Below are 25554 nucleotides of genomic sequence, written 5' to 3'. Positions count from 1 at the left end.
GCTAACTAGTAAATTTTCAGCAGATATGGGTATTGAGATTTCCCAACTAGTATTGAGAATAAAGTTCTCTGACTTCTCTTTTAACTATTAACACCTTTTTGGTAACACTTCAAGATATCTGATAATTGAAGATAGGAAAATGTTAAGGAAAAAAGGGGAAAAAATAAAATAACAGAAGGCAAATTATTATTGGGATAAGGAAGATACTGCTTGGAAAATCTTGCAGAATAGTGAAAAAAAAAAAGGTGCAACAGACCTTTACCCTTATATCACTACTTATACTATAACCATTGTTTTTTGGAGCACTCAGTCAATAAATATTTATTAAGTACCAGGCACCGTGCTAAGTATTGGAAATACAAAGGAAGGTGAAAAACAGTCCTGCCCCAAGGAACTCACAATCTGCTCACAGCAGCTAGTATACAGAACACAGTCCTACTGGTACAGGAGGAATACAAAGAACCGAATACAAATTAATAAAATCTGTCAGGTCTCTTAATTTTTGATTATATCTGGACTGGATGTTGTATTTATATATACATTTGTCTCAAATATGCAGACACACAAATGTATTTCTCCTTTATCTTTTTTTATTGACACCTATCACTGTTATAGGGTCTGGTCTTTTGTTGTAAGTTTCTCTTTTATCCATCAGCTGTGTCTGTAGATAGCTTAACTGCTGCACATGAAGCCAACCTTTCCATTTCCTTTCTCCCTGGGAAGGCAACGACAATCTCTCCTTGTATCATTTGACAAATGAGTTTCCAATTGGCACCATAAATCTTGTTAGATAAATGGGAAGATGAACAGATCACTGACTCCTGTCATCTTTCCCCCTCTCTCATCAGAAATGGAGGTCTGGATGTTAAGCTTTTAAATTTAGCCAGTGTGCAGCAACTAACTCTGCTCATTACATTCATCGAGAGAGTTGTAACCTTGTCTGTCTTGCTCCCACCATTCAGTTTGCCTTATTTAGACCCGAACTGTACATGTAGACTGTTACTGTGTTGTTATAAAAAGTGAAATTAACAACTGAATTCCTATTACATGATTTTACAATTCTCTATACAACTGATAATCACCCAATACTCAGTTTTATTGGAGAATATGAAATCTAGCCTGTTTAATAGATGCTGGGTTATACATTGACATCACACTTAAAATATCACTTCAGAAAAGCTTTGAATGTACCATAGGAATATCTCAATTGACCTTTCCCCATATCTATGCAGATTGAAGGCATCCAGACTTTGCATGAAGATCTCCCAAGAACAGCTAGCCTTGACCTCTGGAGGCTCTTCTTTACATCAAGCCTAGCTCATTGCAATTTCCCCATACTGTTTCCAGTTCTACAGTCTGGGACCAAGCAGAACAAATCTAATTCCTTCTCCATGTGCAAGCTATCATGTTCCCCCTCAGTTTTCTCTAGGATAAACATCCCAAGCCATTTTGTTAAACCAGTTCTCACATGACATAAACTTAAGGGCCTTAATCATTCTAATTTCCCTCTTATGGATACTCTCCAGACTATCAATAACCTTCCCAGAATATGGTGACAAGAACTAAACCTAACACTCTGAATTCAATAGCAGTTATTAACATAGAGTGAATTCAATAAGATATTCAGTGCTTAACTATGAGCAAGATTCTTTGTTAGTCATTGAGGATATAGAGATTAAATAAAACAGAGATCTTGACCTTGAACAGTTTCCAGTCTGATGGAAGTCGGGGAGCATAGTGAATACAGGGCTTCCCTTTCCTTCTTGTTCTTTCTTTGCCCATCTGTTTGCTTGTATGTGTATTTTACAATAAGTGTAAAAATCAGTATACATTCTAGTAAATTTCTCATATATAGGATCTAGTTCCAAGTGGTTAGATTTCACCTTTTATTTAGGTCAACCTTACTTCACAGCCTAACAAAGAAAAAAGTACAAGGCAGATATATGACCTACCCAAATTACTGATACAGGGTAGAATGTACTAAGTTTAATGGAGAGGTCTTCACAAAAATATTTTGTATGTTGAGTATGAGATGTTAGGGAATGGCCAGACACATTCAAGTATAGATGTCCAACAGATATTTGGAGATAAAGGACAGAAGAGGGCTTAGATATGGAATTAAGAGACATCTACCTAGAACTGATATTTGAAACTGTATGAGTTAATGTTAATTTTCAAGGGAGAGAGTGTAGAGACAGAAAAGGGGCAAATAAAGAACCTCTAAAGGACAAGAGGAGGGTAATGAGCCAATGGAGACCAGAGAAGGGACAATTAAGATAGAAGAGAAGATCATAAAAGTATAGTGTCATGGAAGCCAAGGAAGGACGGAATGGCCAACAGTATTTAGTATTGCAGAATGGTCAGGGACAACAAGGACTGAAAAATGGCCAGTGGATTTAGCAATAAGGACATTATTTAGTGACCTTGGAGAGAACAGTTTCTGATGAAGAGTGGAAAGAGAAGCCAGTAAAACTGAATGATTTCCATTCCATACTATTTTACTTCATAAAATATTAATTTCAAATTTGGTAGCACAAATTGCATGTTATGGTGCCATTCCTTTTTTATCACAAACTTCCAAGTAATATTCCATCATGAACATGTCACTTTGTGGCAAACAGATATTTTTCTAAAAGCCCATCACTCTAGACCAGGCCTGTACAACCTGCAGCCCGCAGGCCACAACGGCATCCTCTGCATTTTTCTCAGGCCACCCGAAATCCTTTGGCATGCCCATGGACCACAGGTTGTACGGGCCAGTGCTAGAGGAAGCAGTATTGAAACTCCCTGCAACTCACTGTTTTTGGATTATTTTAAGGTATGTTTTATACTGGAAGAAGAGGTTCACTGAGCAGCCTATCACAGATTTCTGTAGTGTGATAAGAACCAATTCCAAAGCTCCATTTGGTGAGTATGCCACTCAGCTTTTTTCTATTCCTTTCAATCTAAGAATGCAAAGTAATAATCTTGGTACTTTAAATTAATTTCATAACAGCTAAAATTAAATAGTTTTACTTGTCTTACCCAGTTTGAAAAAGGCTAAAACAGAGCTATATGCCAGGATAAGTCCTGATAGAGATACATATTTTTAAAAATAAATCTTTTGAGGAAAAAAATTAAGAATACATATTTCTCATTTATCTTCCTAATCTCTCAACAGAGGAGCAGGACAATTATTTTTTATTATGTGATGTTTTACCAGAAGATAGAGTTCTCAGAGAAGAGCTACAGAAACAGAGATTGGTAAGAATTTTTTTTTAATCAGTGCCATTTGCTTTGGGGGAAAGACCCAAGTATTAATGATTGATTTATTTATACAATGACTGAAGTATTTTGTGTTAATTTATACAATGATTGAAGTACTTTGTGTTAAGACTTCACAGAAATTTTGTTTTTGTCTTGTTTCCTGGATCATCACTAAGATAACAACATCATTTACACATTTCCGTGTAACTTTAGCTGCCTGACATTTGCTAGGGGTTCAGCAGTCATGGAAAAATGCCCTAAGCTAACATTGAGTTGAACTGATTACTCTTTTGGTCCTCCTCCCCTTTCCCGGGAATGTGCTGTGCATTAATGCTCCTTTTATTCCAGTCTACAAATTAAGCATATGGCTCAATAAATATGGTATCATTTTTAATGTTAAGAGATTACTATTAGGTTCATTTTAATCCCTGCAAATTTACTTCTTTTTTCTACCACAAACAATCTGAGATTCTATAATGTCTTAATGAAAAAGTAAATTTAAGGAAGTTTCCTTTTTTTAAAAAAAAAAAAGTTAACTATGAGATAACAAATTAGGAAAAAAAATTTTATAAGAATATTTATTTTTTTCCATTTTCCTTTTAATCCCATTATGTCTTTACCTAAGATTAATTTCCCCAGACTGTAAAAATAGCTATTATTTGCATATTTCTCCTTATATTCCTCCTATGCTGTTCTGTGACTTTTTCTAACCATACCGTTTGCCCTTGAAACAGAACCAAAAAAAAAAGAGAGAGAGAGAGAGAGAAAGAGAGAGAGAGAAAAGGATGAAGGCAAATTCAGGGTTGAGTTTTGGCAAAGTGGGCTCAAAAAGAAAAACAAGAGTGAAGGATTCTAGAGGGTTTATGAAGAGAGAATTAAAATGGGCAGGGATAAGTATAGTTAGAAGGAACTAAAAGAATAGATTAATGGAAGTTCTTGATGAGGACCAAGAGCAGGTTTATGGGTGTTAATGAGCCCCAAGTTTTGAGATCTTGAAGCAGTAACACTGCCAGGCAGTAATAAAATCAGAGATATGGCTCTGTAACTGAAGCAGGAGGAGATAAAGATCACTGGGGTCCTAGAGAATGAGGAGCTGGGAGGTCAGGGTACCACATGAATCATTTAACAATCATGTTGAAGTCCTGAGGATTAAGGCACAAGGCAAGGTAGGGAGGAGAAAGATGAGCCTAGTGGGGAAATTAGTCTTTAAAAGAACAGAAGTAGAATGGTGATGGCAGATCAGTAGAATGGAAGCGATGCTTAGGGAAGAAAGAACAGATCAACCCATCCTCACCCACTGTGTGTAGCAAAACAGAAAATGGAAGTTTCTGCTGAAGTGGAAATAGGTGGGTGTGGTGTCATCTGAGGAAGGTCAGATTTTGGTTAAGAGACTGAAACCAGATTTCTGGACTTCTGTCTTTTCCAAACACATACCAAAGTAACATAATGCTTATGCATTGATTACTGGACACGTGGTGAGGTTCCCCTACCAACTCTAAGATAGGGAACTGAAGATTGGACAAGGCTTTAGATGGTTTAAAAGGCAACGTGTACTGATCTACCCATCTTCTTTCCTGATATCCTCAAGTGTTCTCTTAACGTTCACCAAACCATATGATCACTACTTCTGGTCGATGATAGAATGGCTGACCTAAGCCCCATCTTCTTGAATTACTAGAATTCATTCCAGTTAAGTACATAAAATATTCCAGTGTTTTTCTAATGCAGCTCTATATATGTTTACACTGGAAATTTTCATGCTCAACTAGACTGCTGGTAGCAACAAACATTCAGGGTTTATGAGCACTCAGCAGTGAAATATAACTTTTATTTAAATTAGAAGAAACTATAGTTGAATTTTCTGTGATTTAAAAGATATCACTTCAGGAGCTCTCTTAATGGCAGCAATAAATATTTCATCAAATATTTAACCAATTTGACAGTTTTCTCTGTTGGAGGGAAGTACAATGTTTTTGAAACAAATAGAGCTTTAGATATTACTTCCCTCCCACCCTACCCCACCCCAATAAATAATACACCTCCTAAAGAATATGTTATTGAAATCTTATCCCGTGCTAATTTTCTCGACATTTTTCCTTTGCTGGCTCGTGTTTTCTCTGTTTTGTCTACAAAATAAAGCTCTTTTAAAATAGTCAACATGAGCATAAAAAAATTGTACACATTTCTTCCTTTTTTTGCTTGACCTTAGTTTGCAGCAGCAATAAGTCAGTCAAATATTTATTAAGTGCCCCCATGTGGCAGGCCCTATGTTATGTGCTGGGGATATAAATACTCAACAGGCACATGGTTCCTGCCCTGAAGGAGCTTACATTCTGTTGAAGGGATTTAATGTGCTTTCAGGTAAATGAATACAGGATTTATGACAAATAAATAAATGATATTATTTAGTGGCAGGGTGGAGAAAATGCTAGCCACTGAGTGAAATCAAGACAAGCCTCTTGAAAGGGGTGGCTGTTGAGCTGGGCCCTGAAGGCACTTCAAGCAGAAAAATGAACTCAAGCCCTGGGATTTCTCCTGTTAGCCACCTGTATTTTCTTCCTCCCTCTCCCTATCCATTATGTTTGACGCATTTTATTTGAGCCCCCTAAGGAAGTCATTCACTTAACTCGGTCTCCCACACTCCTTGTTGACACTTCTTAGATGCTCAGCCCACACTTGCCCTTACCTCTTTCCTCCTCTTCAAGTCACCCCAGTGAGTCTCACAGAAGAAAGAAAAATATGGCCTTTCGACTGTGTAGCAAGCAGATGGCATCTGCTTCTAACATTATGATTCCAGAAAGGGTGGGAGGTACTGATGCCTTTCAAGAAGGTGAGATATTAGTCAGACGATATCTCATGGATGTCAGGCACTTACCATCCAGTTAAACAATCCTTTGCTAGTGTGTTTTGGTTTGGCACCAGTTGGCAATCTCGGGTAACCAGCAGAAAGCTGACTTTCTCAACAGTTCTGGTGTCATCTTTATGCTTCCTGTAATGACTATCCAGGAAACCCAGGGCAATAGTGATTTCCTTGGAAACAGCATTGCACTCCTGATGTAACTTTTTTTTTTTTTTTGAGATTGACTTAAACCTTCCCCGACATGGCAGAGCTTGTTTTGTTTTAGGAGTTTCACATCAAGTAGCTAATCCCTGCTGCCTGCATCCAAATGCTAAAAAACTGAGTCTCAATGTATCAAATGCTGGCAAAGAAATGTGAACATCCCCCAGGGCTGCTTTGCATTCCTCAACACTTCAAGGGAAACCCCAAGAAAAAAAAAAGGTGCCTTTCAAGTAGCCTTCTAGTTGGAGATTGCTTCTAAAACACTTAAAAAACTTAAAGGTTGATGCTATCCTGAAAATTGGTTGATGTTACTCCCATGCATCCAAAGACAAAATTGGGTCATGATTTCATTTTTAATTTGTTAATTAATCTAAATACTAATGTCTCCCAGTCCTTAACACTTAATGACCGTTTTCTGGCTCAATGTTTTTATATAGTGTGTTATATCTGACAAAGCGGAAACTGTCATGATTATTTTTGCATTATCTTCTGCAGAGAATACCAAATCATCCACTGAGTTTAAAATAAAAATTAATGTAATTCCTGTTCCTTAGCTCAGGAAAATGAAGGATACTAGGAAGATAATTAATCTACCTCAACTGCATTGTAGGAAGAACAGGAGGAAATAGTTTTACATCGTAAATCCATGTGAATTGTAAAATGTTTTAAACTGGTTTTGAAGACAGCCTTGGCTAGATCTTTACTAGCTATGTGACCCTTGGAAAGGCAGTTAACTTCTCTGGGGCTCAGTTTCCTCATCTGGACTGGATTGAGGATCAAATGAGAAAATGTCTGTGAAGTCTTTTGCAAACCTTGAGCACTATACAAATAAGAGATGTTAGTATAATAATAATAATTATTATTATTATTTATTATTATTATTGTTATTGTTATATCATTCTTCCCATCTATTTTGAGAGCTGAGAAAGAAACCATCTAAAGACAAGTTGCCATTCTTCTATCATTCTTTAATATTTCATTTCTTTGGGCTATTGTGCAGGTGAACAGAAAGACCACTTTTTGTAATTGGACAAAAGTATAGAGATACAAGCTTGTCTTCCATTGACTCACTAGAAACATCTTGAGGTTAAATCCAGTGGGAGATGCAAAACGCTCTAGTAGCAGTGAAGATAACAGGCATGAGATGCCCCTCATCCTATTGCCGAAGAGTTCTCAATTTCCTCTATTAGGTCTCTCTGTTTCAAAAGCTTTTCATTCCATGTGCTTTTAGGGTTATGAGTCTTTTAGTATAGCAGTATCTAGTAAATATGTTCTTCAAATTTATGAATGAGTGTTAGGTCCAGGCATTTGTAGGCAATATTTATCTATATTGATGCTCTGGATCTAGTAGAATTTATTTGTTGAATTTTCAAGGATGTTTTGAAGGATATATTTGTGGTATAGGGCAGTTAGATGAATGGAGCACCAGGCCTGGAATCAGGAAGGCCTGAGTTTGAATCTGGCCTCAGAGACTTACTAGCTATGTGACCCTGGGTGAGTCACTTAACTCTTTGCCTCAGCTTCCTCATCTGTAAAATGAACTGGAGGAGGAAATGGCAAACCACTCCAGTATCTTTACCAAAGAAAACCCCAAATAGGGTCACAAAGAGTTGGACATGACTGAAATGACAGAACAATAGTTGTGGTATAGAGATTTTTCATCTGTTAGTTTTTAAAGGATAGTGAACTTCTGATATATAATCTTGGGGGAAGGAGGATTTTAAGGAGTTCTCATCATCACCATTTCATTTTCATCTTTCATACCATAAGAATTGTAATCTTTATGATACGGGCTATCCCCATACAGTTATTGTTATAATATTACTCTATATTTAACCACAGGCAAATGGATATTTTATCCGTGCTTTAAACATTTGTAAATAATGTGTAAAGGTTAGCAATAATAGCTATGGACATTTGCACCCTGTGTGCAATAGACCCTCAATGAATATTTATTGACTTTTTTATTTTACACAAGTGGTTCTCATCTATTAGTGATTATTTAAATACCCTTCCTCACAGCCAAGGGCTAGTCTAACTGACTGCTCAAGATTCTTTCCAGTAATTTGACATAAAGAAACCTTCCCATTCTGGAGTAGGATTACAGTGGAGGCCATAGAATATCTGAAAATCTTTAAGACACTCCTTTCTGTAACAAAGTTTTAATTATTATATAGAATCTGCAGGCCCCATAGCACTTGAAGGTTTGCAAAGCACTTTAGATAAGTTAGCTCATTTTACACTCACAGGAATCCTGGCAGGTTAATGCTATTATTATCCCTGTTTTACAGAGGAAACTGAGGCAGAAATTAAGTGATTTGCCCAGTGTCTGGGGCTGGATTTGAATTTGTAATGAATCAGATGGTTTTCTAGGTTCTGCCTAATCAATCAGTATTCAATGCCAGTCATTGTTCTAAGGGGGGGGGGGGGGAAAAAAAAAAAAAAAAAAAAACAAAGGCAGTCCCTGCCCTCAAGGAATTCACAGTCTATAAATTCTTATTTTACAAATTACCTAATAAGCTTAGGCACATAAGAACATTGATTCTGCCCACAAAAAAAAAGGTAGTTTCTCCCTTTTTGAAAAACATTATATCATCCATGCATCAACTACACCTCTGGCACTACTAAATGGTACCCTAGTCAACCAAGAATGAGCCTGTGCCACTCAAAAGGAGTTGAGAACAGGGTACTCCATGGCCAGCTGAAGTCAGTATCCTGAGACGCCCACCTTGCCCATTGTCAGTTTTCTCTATCCCTACTGAACTATTTTAAATAGACTCATTCAGACATTTCACTTTATGGATACTAGATGGTAAGTAGGACTTTTCCAAGCCCTTCCTTCACCTTGATTCATCAGGCTTAATCCCTTTTGCTTTTATCTCCCAGTTGCACAACTCACTTTGCATTTTCTGTGCCTGTGAGTAAATAGCTCAGAATTTCCACACTCTTTTTTTCTAAAGATCTTTCCATTAGAGTTCTTAATGCATTAGCGACTTTGCCATTTGGTAAGCAGTCTGGACACTGGAATTGTAAACAAGTTATCTCAAAAGAAGTCTGGTACTCCGTGACTCATTTCTAATGGCAGTACATTGGGCAGACCATTTTTTTTTCATTACTTATCTCTTTAATTTTCATTTTCACTCAGTTTATTTATTCATTTTCCTTCATCAAAGGCTGAAGAATCATTGAAATCATACATTCTAATCTATTATAGGATTGCTTCCTCTCCAGGGTTTTGTCCCTCTCTGAGATTCCTGGATGCCAATGTATCCACCCCTGCTCATGGGAGAATATTGTATAATCTGGGCATGTCAACTGAAAAACAGGTCTGCTTGTATAGACTTTTACTAGGCTTTAGAGGGACAAGGCAAATTAAGATAGAGGGAGACAGTGTGGCACCCCAGTCTGCTGATGATTCCTACTTGCCCTAAGAATAGAGAAAATCAATCAATAAACATAAATTGCCTACAATATGCCAGGCACTGTGCTAAGCACTAGGGATACAAAAAGAGGTAAAATACAGTCCCTGCCTTCAAGAAGCTTACAGACTAACAGGGGAGACAGCATGCAAAGAATTATAGACAAAGCAAGATATATGCAGGAGAAATAGGAATTAATTAACAGAGGGAAGGCACTGGAATAAAGAAGGGTTGGAGAAGCCTTCCTGTATTAGATGAGATTTAGTTGGGACTTAAAGGAAGCCAGAGAGGTCAGTAAGTGAAGTTGAGGAGGGATAGTATTTCAAGCATGGGGGATAGCCAGAGGAAATGCCTGGAGCCAAGAGATGGAGTGTCTAGTTTGTGGAATAGTCAGGAGACCAATGTCATTGGATCAAAGAGTACATATCAGGGAGTAAGGGATAAAAAGACTAGAAAAGTAGAAGGGAGCTGGGTTCATTTTGTATTTTTTCTTGGAGGCAATAGGAAGCCACTGGAACTTATTGAGTAAGGGGGTGACATGATCAGGCCTGCATTTTAGGAAGATCACCTTGGTGGCCGATATGGCTTTAGTGGCTAAATGGAAGATGGATTGGATTGGGGAGAGACCTGAGGCAGGGAGATAAACTAGAATACTTAGAATACTACTGCAATAGTCCACGTGTGCGGCGATGAGGGCCTGCACTAGAGTGGTGGCGGTGGAGGAGAGAAGAAGGCTTATTGGAGAAATGTTGCAAAAGTGAAGTCAGCAGGCCTTGGCGACAGATTGAATATGGGGGGTGAGAGATAGTGAGGAATCCAGGATGACTCCTAGGTTGTGACTCTGAGGGACTGGAAGGATGGTGTTGCCTTCTGCAGTAATAGGGAAGGTAGGAGTGGGAGAGGGCTTTAGGGGAAAAATGATAAGTTCCATTTTGAATATGTTGAGTTTAAGATGTCTATTGGAGGGCCAGTTAGGTGATGCGTGGATACAGCACCCGCCCTGGAGTCAGGAGGACTTGAGTTCAAATCCAGCCTCGGACACATAACACTCATTAGCTGTGTGACCCTGGGCAAGTCACTTAACCCCAATTGCCCTCACGAAAAAAAAAGAAATAAAATAAAAAAGATGCCTATTGGATCCAGTTTGAGATGTCTGGAGATGCAGGATTGGAAGTCAAGAGAGAGCCTGAGTCAGGAAAGGTCAGTTTGAGAGTCATCAGTATAGAAATGATAATAACAGATAGAAGATAAATAGAATAAGAGAGGTAGGCTTCCTGTCTGCCATTTTCCCCCACTATTTTTAATGGTCTTTTTTAGGCCGCTACTGAGGCCCTTGAAACAATGAAGTCGTGGCAGAGTAATAGATTTCTGTATCGATTAGCATTGAAAGACAGTGATGCAATAAGACAAGTGCTAAATTAGGAGCCAAGAGGCAAAGATTGAAATCCCAGCTATGTGCTGCTTCACCACTCTAAGCCTCAAATTTTTTTCCATTGTAAAATGGTGATATTAATAGTTGTACCACTTACCATATAGGATTTTGAGAAAAATACTGTGTGGATTTTAAAGGGTGGTAGTGGTTGGCAGTTTTGTTTTTGGATAAGACCAAGACCAGTGATTTCATTGATCTAGATAGTTTCTAATGAAGACCCTCCTCTACTAATGAAAATTAATAGCTTCTCTGCAACTTGTATTATAAGAGTTCCCTGGGTCACTGAGAGATTAGATGACTTGCCCATGGTGGCACAGCCACTGTGTGCTAGAGAGAAGACTGAAACCCAGTTCTTTCTAACTTCAAGGTCAATTCTCTATCTGCTGCACCATGATACCTGTCAGTTTGGTGTTTAATAGTGTGGCACTCAAAAAGTTTGAGAGATACAATTTCAGGACAATTTAGTCATTTCATTAATAATGCCAGCTTTTTAATAAAAGGATGGTCATTTGGCCATTTCTCGCTTAGTCCAAAAACCTCTCGTGGCAGTGGGCTCACAGTTTATATGCCCTTGGAAGAGCAGGTATTCTTGAGGGTGGCAATGAACTCTGACTTGTTAACAATTAATGAGAGAATGAATATTACAATGAGAGGGTAGGTTGTATTACAATGAGGGTCTTGGGGTACGGAGTTTGGATAACCCAAATCTTGGTCAAAGAGACTTAACAATTTCCATATCACCTGGCTAACAAAAGGAGGATCCACATTTTCCCAAACCTGTCTGAGAAAACACAATGAGCAGGAATGCATCCTTTAGCCTAAACTTAGAATTTCTTTTACTGTCTTTGATTAGATCTCAGCCATCCTGACTAAGTAAATTTTTTAGAGAAGTTTCCCACACTGATTGATTTCTGGATGAGGAAGTAAAAAACGGGGAAGCAACTTGGTTCTGATTCAATAATTAGTTATTCATACAAGAGGGAAATAATCATTTCTCTTAATAGTATTGCTAGACTCAGGATGTTGCATCTGGCTTACCTATGTGCTGTGACTTCACCTTTCAAGGGAATATAAAGGTCATACCATACAAGGATCAGCTGAAATACTGAGGGATGTTTAACCTAAGGAAAAAAAAGATGTGAAAGGGGCACTTATTCAAGTATTTGAAGGTCTGTCATATGGAATGAGGACACAATGGGAAACAATAGATGGAATAGTCAGATTTAGGTATGGCATAAAAGAGAAGAAAACCCTGACAATTGAGCCTTGCCTAAAGGAAAAGGATTTTCTCTAGGTATAGTTAATCCTCTCCTTGTTAGAGATCATCTGTGGAAGACTGGCTGAACATTTGTTGGGGATGTTGTAGAAGGTATTCTCATCGAGGCAAAGGTTGGGCTTGATAGATCCTAAGGTATCTAATAAGTCTAATTTTGTTTTTAAAAAAAATGATGCCATAGTTCAAAAGTTGAAAGTGGGAGATGAAAGGAAGAACCTGCCCCTTACGTGGTTTTCTAGGCCATTGGTCTTGTTATTGAATGGAATTTGGTGTTTGCAGGAATGTCTTTTCCCCCATTAGAATGTAAGCTACTCGAGGGCAAGTGACTGTCTTGCTTACTTGTATTTGTCTCGCCAGTATTTAGGATAATGCCTGGCATGTGAAAAGCAAGTGTTTAGTAATGATTTTTCATTCATTAATTGAGGGAGCAACCTCTTTTTTTTTAACTCAAAGCCACTTATACATTCAGCCAGGAAAAACTCTGCTGTATACCAAGTGATTACTAATTGGTTCTTTGCTCAGCCTTGGATTTTGTTTTTTCTGCCTCTCTTTTGCCTTTGGTCTAAGAACTACTTTCCTTTCAAATATACTCATTTCCATAGGCATTTCCAACTATAATTACAATTTTTATTTACTTCCAACATGGGAAGTATTATATCAAATTTGAGGTCACCTGAAGTTTCGTTAATATTTCCTCCATTTTCAACTTATAAATACTGATGAAACCAGGCCCTAAACTCTTCCATGCCACTCTTGACACTTTGTACCAAATAGGGAGGCGCATGGTTCTTTATTGTTGCCCTTTATCTACTACATCAACTGGTCTTTGAACCATACAATGATAGTTTTTCTCCAAGGCTGCTTTGCTCTGAAATTTTGATTTCATCAGCTACATTGCTGAAGTTCAAATAGGCAACATCTGTGACCTTCCTGTCATTTCTCAATTCTGTAATTCCATGAATAAAACTTAGTCTCTCTAGCTCACGTACATTGTTTAGTTTGGGGTATTTTCTTTTTTGTTGTTTTTAATGAAGTCACAGAGCTCATGGGTTTATGACTGGGAGGACCTTGTGTGCTTTTTTATGATTTTCTTGTTTTACAATATTTTTTTACCCTAAGGTGATTTTAAAAACATTTGCTGTGCGTGAAATTATCCAGTGTGTTAACCTTGCAAATATTGTTTTAATTGTCCAAATGACTTATAGCCTACTTAATCTCCTACCAATAGTACTAGCAGAATTAGCGTCGAAGTAGTAGTCCCAGCCTAGCCTAACCATAGTATTTGTCAAGATATTATTTTCTAAATACTTCAAAATTTTCTCATTATAATGACCAAATGTGGCCTCAGATAAGAAAATGTACCTCCCCCTCTTCTTTATAGAGCCAGGGAACTACAGGTATGGAACATTACATATGAAACATAATAGTCTGGCACAGAAATGCCAGACTCAGTTGACATATTGGTTTTGCTGAATTGCTTTTTTTCTTTCTCTTTTATTCTTTGTTATAAGAGATGGCATGCTGGGCATGGGAGAGAGGTTAAATATATTTGAAAACTAAGGTGGTGTAAAAATAAAAGCTTTGAGTAAAAATTTAAAACATGCATTTATTTAAAATGAATTTAAATCAGAGAGAGAGAAAAAAATTGGTCATCTAGGTTCTTCTTGAAGGCTTCTAAGGAGAAGGAACCCACTACCTCCTGAGGTAGTCCATCTCACTTTTGGACAGCTCTGTTAGGAAGTTTACATATATATACACAAGTTTTTATCCATACGTGTGTGTCTGTGTATATGTATATATTCACCACACACACATACTTCAAGCAGCCACGATTTTGTTATTGTGTGTATGACATACACTGATATGGATGACAACCCCTCTACATCCACAGGGTTTTCAGAAATTGCTGTGATAGAATAAATTTGTCACTATGTGGCCAAGCTAATGAAGAACTCTCAAAACTTAGCTAAGCTGGTACTCTGAGGATGGGCATATGGTCTGTCCCCAAACCCTACTAAATGCCTTTGTCAATTAGCAAGTCCTGCAAGGGCTTGTATTCTGCCAGAAAAACCTTCAAAAACACTGCAATTTCTGTATGCTTCAGTGAGGCCTTGGAATAGGAATTTTTAAATTTTAAAAATGTGAGTTTCTCTCAATCCTCCACTTCAGGGAAGAAATATAATGTAGAAAAATAGAGAGCTGCATTAATAGAGCCTCACCTTCTAGTAATGGAAGGTGATAATCCCATGGTAGTTTGTACTTGTCAGACCCAAGTGTCTCTGTTTAAGAATGACATTGATTGGGGCAGGTAGGTGGTACAGTGAATAGAGCACTGACCCTGGATTCAGGAGGACCTGAGTTCAAATCCGGCCTCAGACACTTGACACTTACTAGCTGTGTGACCCTGGGCAAGTTACTTAATCCCACTGCCTAGCCAAAAAAAAAAAAAAATTACATTGATGAGCCAAAGAGCTTGCTTGAGAGCAGCTAGGATGGTAAAGGGCTTTGAGTCTATGTTATATGAGGATTGTCTGAAGGAATTAGGCATGTTGAGCCCAGAGAAGAAAAGATGAGGGGAGCAATGTGGGATATGATGTCTATCTTCAAGATTTTAAAGGGGTGTCATGTGGAAGAGTGATTAGGCTTGGTTCTGTTTGGGTGGAAGTTACAAAGAGACAAATTTAAGTTTGATACCAGGAAAAACTAACTAACAATTAGAGCTCTCCAAAAGTGAAATGGACTGCCTCAGGAGGCAGTAGATTCCGTCTTCTTCGAAATCTTCAAGGAGAGCCTGGATGACCACTTCTGAGATCTATTATCATGGGGATTCCTTTTGTGTGTGGGTAGATGACTGTAAAGGTCTGTTCCAACTCTCTGGGATTCTGTGAGACCTAGATTTTTATTATGCATCTACTGTATACAAGGCACTGAGAATACAAAGACATAAACAAAAATAGTTCCTGACCATAAGGAAGTTATATTCATTCCACTTGGGGAAGGGGCAGTGGAGGTATTTTACAATATATATACCAATAAAGCAATACAAAACATATATGTAATAAATACAGAGCACTTCCAAGAATGAGGGACAGCATTGATTCTTGGGAGGAGAAGATTAATAAGGAAAGGCACTATGTAGGAGTTGGCACTTGATCTGAGCCTTAAAGGAATCTTTATGTTCTAAAATGTTTATAACAACTCTCTTTATGGTGGCAAAGAACTGGAAATTTGCAGGGATGTCCATCAATTGTGGGATGGCTAAACAAGTTGTGCTATATGATTGTGAAGGAATACTACTGAGCTCTAAGAAATGATGAGCTCGATGATCTTAAAAAAAAAAAACATGAGAAGACTTGCACAAAATAATGAGCGAAAAGAGCTCATTAGAGAACGTTAGAGAACAAAGAGAACATTGTATACAGTAACAGCAATATTGTTTTAAGACTTTGAGCAAATAAGTCATTTTGACTTAAATACCCAAATTAACTACAAAGGACATATGAAGAAAGACATCTGCATCAGAGAAAGAACTGATAAATAGAAGTGTGTACAGAATAATTTTACATATATATATGTGTGTATATATGTGTGTGTATGTGTATGTGTATATATTTATATATATATATATATACACACACACACACACACACACACACATTTGTGCCTAATGGTAGTCACCTCTAAGGTGGGTGGGAAAGGAAGAAAAAAAGAAATTTACATGATAACTATATTATATATTTAAAATGAATAGCAAGTTGTACATAACAGATTTGCAGTTTCATGTGCAATCATGTTTCTTATCATACTATGTTATGGGAATGTTTGTTATATTCCATAAATTTTTTTTAAAAAGGGACCTAGGGATTCCAAGAGGTGAAGGGGAAGAGAAAGAGCATTCCAAGCTTGGGGACAGCCTATGTAAAGGCTGAAGGCAAGAGAGGAAATCTCTCATATGGGTAGCAAGTACTTCCTAGGTACTCATTAATTCTAATTTGATTAAAATGTGTGATGCATGAAAATAGTGTAAAATCAGCCAGCAGGATAGATTGGGGCCAGGTTCTGAAGAGCTTTAGAGGCTGAACAGAGAAGTATATTATCCTTAGGGCAGTAGGAAACTATCCAAGCTTTTTGAGCAAAGGGCAATGACATGGCAGGTAAATGTTCAGTGACTTAGAAGTGTTTCATTTTCTCCTCAAAACCAACCTGAACCAAACTGAAAAATGCCAGCACTAACAGGGTGCTGGCATTAATGCATGTCTTCAAGGTATAATTATGACCAAAAAGAGAATTAAGACCAGAAATGGAAAGTAAGGATAAATGGAATAATTTAGGTTCCTAAGATCATAAATTTAGAACTGGGAGGGAACATCTAGACCAACTAGTTCAACTCTGTTTCCAACAATGATTACACCCTACAACCTGCCAATCACAAACCACTTTAGTCCCTCATAGAGAGGCAGAGGAAGCTGAGAGAGGAAGGCAAGTAGTATGTACTAGACTGCCCTGGACCGAAGGAACAGAATTCAGGCTGAAAAAAAGGAATGCTGTTCTCCCCTCACTTTCTAGAACATAGCCTTCTAAATCAGCCAGTCTCAGTCTCCAAAGATGATGCAGAAATTTGAGGTCAGGATGTTCCAGTCTGTTTGTCCAGAAATCCTTAGACCTCATAAGCATTTAGTGGGTTCCTTTTTAAGTGCTTCCTGCCCTGAGTTCTGAACGGTTCCTTCCATTCATTAACATGCCTTCTAGCTGATAAACTACCTGGAGTAAGTGTTAATTTAAACCCAAAACCCCTCACAATAAATGAACATAAAGCTTTTGTACAGTGTTCGAAGAGAATCAGTAAATGGTCACTTGGGCCTTTGCCTCTGAGATCTAAGGGTCAACCCTGATTTAGTTAAAAGGAAGTAATGAGTTTGGCAAGTTCTTCTCTTAGCTATTCACACACTTCCGAAAGCTATTAAAGAGTTTTTAAAAATATCCTTTTCCACCCATGAAAAGTCTAGGTCCAGAATAGCTAGTTCTTTTGTCTACAAGGGTGATCCATGGGGATCAAGGTGTCTTGGCAAATCAGTGGAAGAACTTGCCAGGTTTATGCCTGAAATATTAGGCGCTCAATGTAAGGAAGTTCCTTTGTTACTGGGGCCACTGAATATATACCATTATAACAACCACCACAACAAAGACAATGTAAACTTGTAAGTAGTGGAAATATTTCAGTTTGGCTTTAGAAAAATCCCTCATCCTCTTTTGATGAACTGAATTGAAGGAAGGAGGAGCATGAGCATTTTTTCGTATAGAAGGAATAACTGTCAGAGTGTCTGAGTTTAAACCATTTGCCTCTAAGTTCTGTCATGCTTTTATTGGATTTAACTGTAAATGTTTTTTTTTTTCAGTTTACAAACATTTGCTCTCCCTTTTACCCCTACTCTTCCTCCAAAAAAGAAAATCAAAACCCTTATAACAGACATGCATAGTCACCCAGCATGATGACTACACACTTGAAATGGGAAGACTGAACCTGATGTATCTCTTGAGTTCAGAAGTTTTGATCTGAAATAGGACTAAAGCCAGTCTGATGTCTGAACTAACATCCACACCAATATGGTGAGTCCCAGGAGCAGTGGGTCACTAGGCTGCCTTTCTGACCCAAGAAAGTAACAGAATAGGTCAAAGCTTCTGTTCTGGTCCACAGGGCAGGACAAGCTTATGAATCGCCACTGTACTTCCAGTCTGGGTGAAATAAGGAGACCCAGTTCCAAAACAAACAAAAATGCATTTTTTAAAAAAGTCCCATATTGACCATAGCCAAAAATATGTGTTTCATTCTCTGTATTTGGTCCATCACCTCTCTGTTAGGATGTAAGTAGCATTCTTCATCCTTGGTCTTCTGGAAACATGGCTGATCATTGATTTGACCAGAATTCTTAAGTACTTAAATGTATAACTCAATGACTGCCATATAAAATATGATTCCTTTAGGCACTTCAATTGCATGCACTGAGAAGAAAGGGAGAAATGTCTAACATTTTACCCTTTTCTGCAAGAAGCAGACATATAGAATTGTCTTCTTTGAGGGAACTAGAGAGAAATCCACTTCTTTGTCAGATTTAGATCTTAACAGGCTTAAAGAAAAAAAAAAAGCAAAGCTCAATGTAATGCAGTGTTACCACACCTGAAATTTCCTCCAAAGTTCTGTACAATGATGCTCACCCACATTGCATTTAGAGAAGAGCTACAAGTATATTACTTCATTTGTCTTGAATTGCATCTTGAGTTCTTTTCTCAGAATTTGTTTCCATGGTAACAAATATGCCCACTGAATTTACACATCTAACTGCACAATCAACATACAAAATCTCAAACACAAACCCAAGATCCTTCAAACCGTAGCTGTAGAGTGTTCAATTATGTAATGATGACTTTGTAGGGTTCTCACTAGAATAGAAATTTGCTCAATTTGTAAAACCTCTTGAATTTTCTTTAGTTTTTCTGTCTTAGGACATATAATGTTCTCAATAAGCAAGTTTCTTGTTCAAGCAAATGTCCTTTTTATGTTAAAGTTTGGACAACTTACAGTTGGTATATGTGAAATAGAAACCAGGATGTAATTGGCCTACCCTGTCCATATGTAGAAAGGTGACTATGAGAGCAAATCTACTATAACTCACTCTTTGCAGAAAGAGACTTCCACAGATGAATTCACATTTGCCTTACTTGGATATGTTGTATATTTTAGGTAAGCTGAATCTTCCTTCATCCATTCTAGAAGTATTAACTTAGTATCTCCTTAATACATGGCACTGTGTGGTATAGAAAGTTCTACTGGGCAAGATCTTTCCCTTATAGAGTATATAGTCTAGAGCAGTGGTTCCCATTTAGTGGTTCTCAAACCTCTTGGGGATTCATAATGATGGCCCAAAGGGTTTGTGCTAAAAAAGTTTTATTGGCCACTTAAATACTGCAAAATAGTAGTCAAATAAAACAGTAAATAGTAAGAAAAAAAGTAGTAAAATAAACACAAAATGAGTAGTATGTTAAGTTATGCTAGGGGTAACATGACACATTTTTGTTGTTGAAAGGGGTTCAAAAAACAAAAATCACTGGGCACCATCAGTCTATATTTTGTATACAGGTGAATTCCAAGAGATTTTATCTGCAGTACAAAACAACACATGTTAAATGGTACAAATTCAACACTTTAAGTGTGCAGAGGAGGTGGGGTTAGGTTTCTGTTGGGATGATCAAGGAAGACCTCATGGAGATAGCATTTGAATTAGACTTTGCTGGGCAGGTAAGATTTTTTAAGTAAAGTTGTAGAAAGAGCATTCTAGGTAAAAAGAACAGAGTGAGCAAATTTGTGGAGGTGGCCGAAGTGTTCAGGGAAGAAATAGTACAGATTTGTTTGAGCATGAGTTCTGTGTTGGTAGTGTTTGAAAAATAGGACCTGAGTCAGTCTTGGGAGAGTGTCAGGATAAAGAATTTGGACTTAATTCTGTAGGCATTCAAGATTCTTCATTTAAAAATTATATTTTTCAGGTGACATGAATTTTTTTTCTCTCCTTTCCACATCTACATACCCAATTTAAATTTAAAAAAAAAATAACAAATATGCATAGTTAAGCAAAACAAATACCTTCATTGGCCATGTTAAAAAATGTTTGTTCCAATCTGTAGCTTGAGTCCATAGCCTTTCTTTCAGGTTGTTAATTGCATTGATCAGAGTTTTTAATACTTTCAAAGTTATTTTTCTGTACAGTGTGATTGTTTTCATATAAATTGTTCTCCTCTTTCTGTTCACTTCACTCTTCATCAATTCATACAAGTCTTTCCAGCTCTCAGTCTATCCTTTCAGCATTTTTTATGTTACAATAAGAGTTTCTTTACATTCATATAGCATAATTTGTTCATCCATCCCCTAATTGATGAGCTCTGCCTTAGTTTCTCATTCTTTACCACTACAAAAAGAGCTGCTATAAATATTTTTGTACATGTGGTCCTTTTGTTCTCTCTTTGATCCTTTGAGATATGGGCCTAGTTGAGGTAGAGCTGATTCCAAAGGTATATACAGTTTACTGACTTTTGGGCCATATTTCCATGTTTCTTTCCTAAATGACTGTACCATTTCATAGCTCCACCAACAGTGCAAGCCTGCCTTCCTGCAGCTCCTCCAGCGTTTGCCATTTTCCTTTTTTTTGTCATATTTACTCGTATGATGGGTATTAAGAGAAACCTCAGAGTTGCTTTAATTTGTATTTCTGTGTTAGTGATTTAGAGCATTTTTCATATGACTACGGATAGCTTCTATTTATTATTTTGAAAACTGTTTGCATCCTTTGACAATTTATCAATCAGGGAATGGCTCTAATTGCTATAAATTTGAAAAGTTCCATATATAAATATAATGTATATGCACATATACATATACATAAAGAAATCTTTATTAGGTAAACTTGCTGCAAAATTTTTTCCCTTCTAACCTTAGTTGCATTGGATTTGTTTGTGCAGAAATCTGATCAAAATTGGCCATTTTATTTTCTGTGATGCTCTCTATTGTTTATTTGGTCATGAATGCTTTTCTGTCCTTATTTCCAAAAGGTAATTTTTTCATTGTTTCTCTAAATTTGTTTATGATGTGACCCTTTGGGACACATGTCTACTGGTGTATATATAGTGTGAGGTATTGTTCCAAACCCAGTTTCTGCCAGACTGCTTTCCAATTATCTCAGCAATTTTTGTCAAATGGTGAATCCTTAGTCCAGTAGCTGAGGTGCTTGTGTTTATTGATCAACAGATTACTAAGCTTGTTTACTTAATGTTGTATGTTGATAGACCTCTTTGTTTTTTAACCAATACCAAAACATTTTGAGAATTAGTGCTTTGTAGTATAATTTTAAGAGGTCTTGTACTGCTAGTCCTACTTTTTTCCAACTTTTTTTTCCTATTATTTCCCTGGATATTCTTGACCTTTTGTTCTTCCAGATGAATGTTTGATAGAATTTGTTTGCAAATCCGTATGATCATAGTTTTTCCCCTACATTGGAAGATCATTTTATGAACCCTTTGATTTTTTCTTTCCTGAGGATGGGTTATTTAAATACTCTATTTTTTGTTCTGTTAATCTAAACATTTTATATTTTTGTAAATATTCATCCATTTTATTCAAGTTTTTTGCTTTATTGGCATATAGTTGGGCAAAATAGTTTCTAATATTTCACTAGAGAAACTTTCCATCGGTCACCCAACAACTACTTTATTACCCACTTTATTCCAGGCAATGTGCTAGGTACTGGTGAGGGTGTTTTAGCCATTTTGTGCTTAGACACTAAGACAAAAGTGAAACAGTTCTTACCCTCAAGTAGTTACATTTTAACAAGGAACACGGTACATATATAGGTATAAACAAAATAAAAGCAATGTGATTTCAGGGAGGAGGTCTCTACCATCTGAGAGAATCCGGAAAGGCTTCATGTAGAAATGGCAAGTAGACTGAGTCTTGAAGGAAACTTGGGATTCACAGAGGTAAAGGTGAGGAGAGGGTTGTATTCCAGTATGGCACAGCGGTGCAAAGGCAGAAAGATGGAAGGTAGCACACTGTGTATGAGGAACAGAGAATATAAAGAGGAACAAAATAATAAGACTGAAAAGGTAGGTTGGATACATATTGTGATGGGTGTTAAATGCCAAACATGGGAATGTATAGTTTACTTTATAATTCATAGGAAGCAACTAGAGTTTGAATAAGGGTTAATAGGAAAATTGGGGGACAGTGGAGCGAGGGGAGACAAAGCATGGAGATCATTGTAATAATCTAGCCTAGAAATGATGATGGCCTGAACTAGGCCATGTGAATAGAGAGGAGACAGACAAGAGAGATGTTGTGAGGGTAAAAATGGCAAGATTTGGCAACTGGATATGTGGTATTAAGCATGAGGAATCAAGGATGATGTCAGGGTTATAAGTCTGCATAGCTGGAAGGATGGTGAGACCCTTGACAGAAATAAGAAATTTCAGAAAAAAAGACAGGTTTAGGAAGAAAGATAATGAGTTCTGTTTGGGATGTGTTGAGTTTGGGATGCTTATAGGAAGTCCATTTCAAAATAACTAATAGGTTACTAGTGATACACAACTAGAAGTCAGGAAAGACTAAGGCAGGTCATCAAGTTCTGGAGTCATTTGCATAGAAGTGATCGTTAAATCTGTTAGCACTAATGAGTTCACCAAATTGGAGTATCAACAGCAACATCCATGGTTACGTCCTTTCAAAACCCTGTTCTAGGTTTGTTTCAAATCTAGAGTTAATTGTCACATGCTAACAAATTGAACATGCAGTTAATTCTCCCCCGAATCTCTATTTGTAGTCAGGTTTTTGCCTTTCATTACTGCTAAGCATGCATCAAACTTTCCAAGAAAAAAAAATATGCTTGTGTAAAATAATGTCCAATTATCTATTGATTGAGCATCTGACAACCTCAGGCACCAAAAAATATACAACAAACCTCTGACTCCAATGCAAATAGCTTCCACAAAGTCCCTGTATTTTACTGCCTGGGAAAGTTTAGTTATATTTTCCCATCTCAGACATATATCATATTTGACTTAATTTTTCACGTGATACTCAGTTATCTGGTTTTCTCCAGTCATTTTCAGCTGTGCCCTAAATAATAGCCAGAAAGCAGAGATGCCTAATCTGTGGATATATTGAGTTTGGAGATGGTTGGGGTGGGTGACTCAAAACTGGTAGCAATAAAAACCGATCAACAGATCAACAGTAGGAAGATATTTTTGGAGAAATAATGTGGTCTCAAGGGGAGGAGAGAGAACCACCCCCAACTAGGAGGGCATTGGAGTCTTTGCAAAATCAGTAGAACAGCAGATGAAACAAACCTCAATTTCACTTGAGGGAATTTCAAATAGGGTCCCATGATTATTTTGATACTGACATAATCAGGTAAGATGGGACTGACTAAGGAGGTGCTGTTGGGATATAGCTTTCACCCATCTTGTGACATATATTCATTCCCATCAATCCCTTTGGTGTGCTCTGTGCCCAAGATATCAGGCAGTTTCACAGCATGACCCAGCACATGAAACACACAATACAGTAGGGCAAGACTTGTCTGGTGAGTGTGTGTGTGTGTGTGTGTGTGTGTGTGTGTGTGTGTGTGTGTGTATGCACGCATATACATTGTTAAGATACAGACCAGTATCTGTAGCTCACAAATGTATTGGTATAACAAATGTAGGTATTGACGCTCTGGTAAATGTTTAATAACTGTCTCTCTGAAAGCACACTTTCAAGTTTAATCTGCACTATTAACATTTTCTCCATCGCTTTCTTAAGCCTACATAATCAACAACATAATAAATCAAACCTTGATTTGTAGCATTTGCTGATTTCCAAGGTGTAAATGCTCACAGTGAAAATTTAACAATCCACTCTCTTAAGCCTGTATGATCTGGCTCCAAACCTGGATATCCAGATCTGTATTTATATGTAAATCTCACAAGCACCTACATACAGGAAAAGGCCTCCAATAACATCAGAACCTGTGCAGAAAAGCCTCACTGTCTGTTCTGAGGTCAAATCTGAGTCTTTCTCTCTCCCAACAGTATGATAGGCTAGCCTTCAACACAATAGCAAGGAGGCCTTGCTTCATCCTGCTTATCCCCCTATGCCTGGACTATTGCTAATATCTCGAAGATGCATCTGCCTGCTTCAAGTCTTCCCTACTCCAGTCCATCCTCTTTTCAGCCACTAAAATGGTCTTCCTAAAGTACAGACTTAACAGTGTCGTATCCCCTACTCAATAAATTTCTGTGGCTCCTATTGCCTCCAGGATCAAATATAAAATCCTCTACCTGACGTTTAGTCTTCCACCCTTTCATTCCTTTCTAGTTTTCTTACACCTTACTCCCCAACAAGTGCTCTTCAGTCCAGTAACACTGTCCTCCTGACTGTTCCATGAACCAGACCCTCCATCTCTTGAATTCTGGCATTTTCTATGGCTGTTCCCCCATGCTCGGAATGTTCTGCATTCTCATCTTTGTCTACTAGCTTCCTATAATTCCCAACCAAAGTCCTATGTTCTATTAGAAGCCTTGCCCAAACCCTCTTAATTCTAGTGCCTTCCCTCTGTTAATTATTTCCTATTTGTCTTTATATAGCTTGTTATTACATATTTATTTGTCTGCTCTTCCCTCTCCTCCCTCATTAGATGGTGAGCTCCTGGAGGGCAGGGACTTTCTTTTGCCTCTTTTTTGTATTCCCAGAGCTTAGCACAGTGCCTGGCACACAGTAGGTGCTTAATAAGTGTTTACTGATTGATAATGTTTGCATGGGAGAGAAGATGGTACACTCCTCAACACTCCTGGCAATAGTTTCACCATCCCTTCACTGTCACTTAGGTATAGGATGATAAGATCATAGATTTAGAGCTTGAAGAGAACATTAAAGGTCATCTGGTCCAAATCCTCCATTTTATAAACAAGATTCCAAGGCCCAGAGCAACAAGAAGAATTTGAAGCACAAAGATGACATTTTCTTAGTATTCTCCAGGCCATCTTGTTACCCAAAATAACACAGGGGGTAAGTGGCAGAGGCAAGGTTTGAACTCATGTCTGACCAGAGCCTTCTTTCTTTCACCTTTCACCCACCTGCCTCCTGAGGGCCATCTCCAGTCTCCACGATCTATATCTTGCCACTGAACCCAGATGACTCCGAGGAGAAAGTGAGGCTGGTGACTTTGCACAGCCCTCCCTCACTCATATCCAATTCACTTGCAAGTCATAGCATCATCTTCCTGATGTCATGGTCCTCTTAGAGGATGAAGGACAAACAACGACAACAACCTGGCTCCCATTTCCCTGCCTTCTCTACTGTGGTAATGCTCCCAATATTAAAGTCAACAGATTTCAGAACTTTAAAGATGTAACCATTTCATTTTACAAATGAGGAAACTGGTTTCCGTTGAGTCTAAATGACTTGATTTAAGTCACAAAATGATTTATAATTCAGTAACTGACATTCATGATGGTGATCCCTGTTCTTTGTACATTATAATTATAGCAAGATTTGCTTCAAAAACTTAAATTCAAGTGTTCGTGCTTAAAGAATTAA

General features: G+C 37.6%; 1 protein-coding gene across 2 annotated transcripts in view; it reads left to right on the top strand.

Annotated features, from left to right (window-relative positions):
* The window catches only part of ZNF277 (zinc finger protein 277), a 175137-nt gene that overhangs the window by 95965 nt on the left and 53618 nt on the right, over positions 1-25554 (top strand). For both annotated transcript variants that reach the window (XM_027838864.1, XM_027838865.1), the window contains exons 3-4: positions 2819-2907; positions 3161-3243. In XM_027838864.1, coding sequence (XP_027694665.1) covers positions 2819-2907; positions 3161-3243 — 172 coding nt within the window. The remainder of the gene's footprint in view (positions 1-2818; positions 2908-3160; positions 3244-25554) is intronic.

Source organism: Vombatus ursinus, unplaced genomic scaffold (assembly GCF_900497805.2).
Source record: "Vombatus ursinus unplaced genomic scaffold, bare-nosed wombat genome assembly UNPS02014830.1, whole genome shotgun sequence".
In the NCBI taxonomy this organism is placed as follows: domain Eukaryota; kingdom Metazoa; phylum Chordata; class Mammalia; order Diprotodontia; family Vombatidae; genus Vombatus; species Vombatus ursinus.
This window is presented reverse-complemented; position numbering and strand designations above follow the sequence as displayed.